Here is a 4,806-nt window from a genome sequence, read left to right as displayed (position 1 = left end):
GCAAGCGACTCGATTTCACCGCCATTGAGCAAGTGACTCTGACTTCACCACAAAATGACCACCAACAACACTGCCATTGAGCAAGCGACTCTGACTTCATCGTAAGTGACCACCGACAAAACTCAAAGGCCGCGAAATGCCGCATGAAGATCCAAGCCAAGCAATCAACCACCCACATTGACGACATTGCAGCTCCGATTCTAAGGGCGAGTTAAGAAGCATGCAAGGAGACCATCTGCTTAACTATGATCCAAGTAGTGGACCCACAGCTATGCAAAGCAGGGCTTAAAGAGAGTTGATGCGAATATAACCAGTCTATCTATAAGGAAAATATTTCAGCTATTTTTTCACGGGAACATTTCAGTTATTTTTAACAGCACCACAGTTAAAACAGCGGCTGAACTATATGGTTCAGGCATAAGGATGAATGGAACTGCAGTTATACATCTCTATGATTCACGAAAACCAGGCAAATGCGCCCAGCCTTTACACACACAATCAAGATACAACAAATGTCTGTCATGGCTGCAATTTCGACACACCACATCTAAGGTAACAACAATTCACGATTGGGTTTGCACCACGAATCACGGACCCAGGAACATGGCATCATCGTCGGTTATTCGGGACCCCCAGGGATATAACTTCTTTTTCTTTTCACTGCCGCGGCAATGTAACTGTAAGTGACATCAGTTGGACAAGAGCAGGTTTCTTATCTGGTGTATCTGTCTTCCGCTAGTTTGGACGGTTCAGAGCCATGAACTTGCACTGCTCACTCATCGCCTGGAGCTGTGCATCCTTCTTGTCGACCATGGCACGTAGCCTCACATTTTCCTCCATCACCTTCTGGACTTCGGCTTCTTTCTGTGCTTTCTCGGTCTCGAGCTGGTTGGTCCTTGCGACTAGCCTGTTCACAAGCATACGAGGCTCAGTACAGTATTGGTTATAGATAACCGACTCAATGCTTACTTAACAGTACATGCTAGAGTGGCCTGATTTTTAAGCCTACATTACTTGCTGTACAAGGAAAGGAACTGTCAGCAATGCGAGTGCATTATCTCTGTTATATCTACAAATTTGATCATTCCTACGCACCAGTCAGGGACTTATTTTCTGTGGAAGGGAGGCGGGGAAGGATAAGATCCTTTTTTTTAGAACAGATTTTTCCTTTTCTGAAGCAAAGGGGGCAGGAGAACTGCCTATTCAGTAAACAGAGAGTGGTTAATATTTACAGAGCGGACCTGTATTGAAGGGAACGAAGCCTAGAACCTAACAAGCAAAAGCAACTACTCGCCCTCAATTGCACTGCTTGTCTGCATAGCAAAAGATCTAAGGTTGGTCTCTTGTCAAGCTAAATGACCAACCTGTTCACCAGGAGACCTCAGTGTAAAATTCCATGACTAGGATATGCTGACTAGTATCAACCAGAGAGCAGAAGAAGAAAGTAGGAAGAAGGCAATGGACAATGCATACGATTTAGCCAATGTCATGCAAGCGGTAGAAAGATCAATGATCCAAAATGTCAATTCTTAATCGAAACATCTAGAAGGTCAGAAAAGAGCAAGAACTGCAATTTTGGACCAAATGCGGACCAGCAGAAAACCAGATTTTCAGGCTTACCCAAGTCTATCTGCATCTTCTTGACCACTAAATATCAATAAACATTTGGGACACGATTGAGGCACAGAACTGCTGCATTCAGGAGAGCAGTATATGGAACCAACTTAACAAATTAGATGGCAACTCTCTATCAGATGTCAAGGTGTGATAGAAGAGTAGTAACTGTGTCAACCAATGGTTGCATGATGTATAGTTAACATAATTGTAAGAAGATATCAGCAGACTTCTCAGTCTCACCAAATCCCCTCATATACGATGAAGTGGGTGATCAAACTGATGACAATATGTGATACACAGAGAAGTCTAGGCATAGCATTTTAAGTGCTAATTTATAACAAAACAGATATGTTGTGTGGCCTGAGGTTCAAAGAAAAGGTAGGACCCATTTAGTTGCAAAGATGGAATTGCTAATGCCTTGTTTTAATAAAAATGGGGCAGAGGGGAACCCCTTTTGGTAAAAAAAATGGAATTGCTAACAGAAGATCAAACATATAGTACTAAAACAGCATTAGCATACCTGCACAAAGACTAATTTTGTTTTGCATCTCGAAGATACGCGTCTTTTTGGCTTATAAACTAGTTCAATGCATAGCTGATTGAATATATTGTTAAGATATGCCAATGAGTCCATAATGCTGACCATGTTACAAGTTCAATGCATAGCTGATTGAATATTTTGTTAAGATGTGCCAATGAGTTTATAATGCTGACCATGTTACAAACTAGTTCAATGCATAGCTGATTGAATATATTGTTAAGATGGTAATCATGGTAACTACAAGTCTACCATGGCTTCACATTCAATAATGCATAAAACAGGGCCGGAGCCAGCGCCCGGGCTCGCTGGCCACAGGACAGCGTACATACGTGATAAACAATGGGGCAAATTCTACTGCGTGACATGGTTTACACGGGCAGCAGTCAATGTACATATGTGATAAACAATGGGCTCCTACCAAGCATCGACTAATATTTGACTAATTGGTTAATTAACTAGGCCTACCAAGCGCAGTCCCCTGACCAAGCGTAATGTTGCAGTCATGAGCTGCTAACTTCCCTTCTTCCAAAACAACTACTCGACAGGAACACGAGCAGTCACAGCCCTGTTCGCCATGACGGCACTTGCATGCTCTGTGATTTTCTACAGCACACTAGTGGTATGTTCTATCTGACTATCTCTATTCATGCAAGCTCTCTAATTTGAATATGTTCACAAATCACAGCACTTAATTTATGTGAATTAGAATCCATTTTTTTAATCTTGTAGTGTCTTCTAGGATGTTTGGATAGCTATACTTTTACTGGCAACATGGCAAGTTTGGTTCTATGGATGCGCGGTTCTATGACTTATGTTGTCAATTCTCAACTTTATTTTGGTCTACAAAACTGGATATTGATATATCATATATTAGTTCACTTTAAAACTAAAATTGCATGACTACTATGTTTGGGGCTATGTTATATGTTGTGTATCCGAACACTCGATTTTAATTTCCAGATTAGACACTTAGGCTCAAGCTTGCCCAGGCTTCACAAAAGTTCTGGCTCCGCCACTGGCAACAAAGTAAAATTATGCAACGGTAAATGCCTATCAAAGAAATCATTGCATACTCCATTGGAAGGAGGGAGATGAAAGTAATGGGAGGTACTGGGTTCGAGTCCAACCACCACACTTTCGTTTAAAGATCTTATGGGTTTCAACCCTAGCCTACCCCAACTTGTTTGGGACTGAAAGGGTTTGTTGTTGTTGTTGGTGGTGGTGGTGGTAGAAGCATATCAAAACACGGTCATGCCAGAATTTATGAAATAATTGGTTCATGCTGCTGCTTTGTTCAAAATCAGGAGGTTGAAATTAACTATTTCTACTCTTCCTTCCTCCGCCATTTTTTTTTAAGTTTTCTGTACCAAGCTATACAAGTTTTGCCAGGGAAATTAGCACATGGTTATACATTTAGACAGAATATAATTACTAGAAACAACACGAGACTTGCGGAAGTACCTGTCAAAAAGCTTTTCCATTGTCTCGAATTGCTTCTCCGATGAAAGAAGAGTTTCTCTGACACTAACAAGTGTGCTGACATAAGTTCTGAGCGACTCAAAGTCGTTCTTCACACGACTAAGCTCCTGCTCATTTTCAGCGGCGCGCTGCCTCTGCCGTGTAGTCTCCAGCACCATATCTTCAACCCGCTGCCTCATCTCGTTCAGCATACCATTCGTACCCACCGCAAACTTCTCCATCTCCTCGACTTTGACCGACATGGACTCGACCTGAATGGTCTTCCTCCTGATCTCTTCCAACCCAATCCTCACCTTTTCTTTCTCATTCGCAGTTTCGGACTCGGCCACAATCACTCTCTTGACAAGAGACTCCATGACATCGGTCACCACGCGGATGGACTTGAGAATATCATCGACATCTCCATCCCCCTCAACGGCATCGCCATTTTTCTGAACGCCGCTACCCTCTGCCGCCGTCCTGTCATCCGAACCTCCCCCACAGGAAGCGGAGTCAGTGGCCTTGGACCAATCGGCCAGGGGCACCCCATGCCTGTCGACGAACCCCACGCCGTCCTGGTTCCTGATCCCGCAGGACGTGTGCGCGAGGTGCGGTATCGCCATGATCCTGGCCTTGGATTTGAGGTAGGCCAGCAGGGTGGCGATGGTCTTGACCCTGCGGCACAGGTGCTCGAGCTCCCGGCCGGAATCGTCCTCGGAGCGCCGCATCCCGACCTTGACCTCCACGAGCCGGTCGCGCAGCGCCTCGACCTGGGACTGCTGCTGCCTCAGCTCCTCCCTCCATTCGCACTCCCCGACCGGCGGCAGGCCGCTCCGGCTAGGGCCGTCCTCCTCCATGGGACCTCTGAAATTCGGGGGAGCAGATTGCGCTCGTCACTCGGAGAAAACATTCTGATTTCGGGCGCAGATGGATCTGCCGCCGAATTTGACCGCGCGAAATAGCAATCGCGCGGATTCGCGCGGGGCGTAGCTGGGGGGATCGGGAGTGGGGGGCGTACCTTGCGAACGCCGGCGAGGAGGAGGAGGAGCGGGCCGGCGGCGAACCGGATGGCCTCCGTCGGGGTGGAGGGGACGGGTTTGCTTTCTCTTCTCTACTTCCCTCGCCTTTCCCCTTTTCCTTCCCTTCCCGGACCAATCGATTGATTGGTTTTGGTTTTCGCTTTGAGCGAA

The 4,806-nt window shown here is 45.7% G+C and overlaps 1 protein-coding gene across 1 annotated transcript; it reads right to left on the bottom strand.

Annotated features, from left to right (window-relative positions):
- Window positions 1–322: 322 nt before the first annotated feature.
- On the bottom strand, window positions 323–4,806 carry LOC123148285 (uncharacterized). The gene is made up of 3 exons (XM_044567664.1): window positions 4,635–4,806; window positions 3,620–4,480; window positions 323–907 (listed from the first exon to the last, which is right to left on the bottom strand). The coding sequence occupies exons 2-3, from the start codon at window positions 4,471–4,473 to the stop codon at window positions 736–738; spliced, it is 1,026 nt and encodes a 341-aa protein (XP_044423599.1). The 5' UTR covers window positions 4,474–4,480; window positions 4,635–4,806; the 3' UTR covers window positions 323–735.

The sequence above is a fragment of the Triticum aestivum genome, chromosome 7A, assembly GCF_018294505.1.
Source record: "Triticum aestivum cultivar Chinese Spring chromosome 7A, IWGSC CS RefSeq v2.1, whole genome shotgun sequence".
Classification (NCBI taxonomy): Eukaryota; Viridiplantae; Streptophyta; class Magnoliopsida; order Poales; family Poaceae; genus Triticum; species Triticum aestivum.
The sequence above is the reverse complement of the archived record's forward strand: the minus strand, read 5'-3'. Positions and strand labels throughout refer to the sequence as shown.

Coding starts and splice junctions, on each gene's coding strand:
- LOC123148285 (XM_044567664.1), bottom strand. CDS start 4,473: ATGGAGGAGGACGGCCCTAGCCGGAGCGGCCTGCCGCCGGTCGGGGAG. Junction 908..3,619: donor ATGGAAAAGCTTTTTGACAG/GTACTTCCGCAA, acceptor GCTTGTGAACAG/GCTAGTCGCAAGGACCAACC.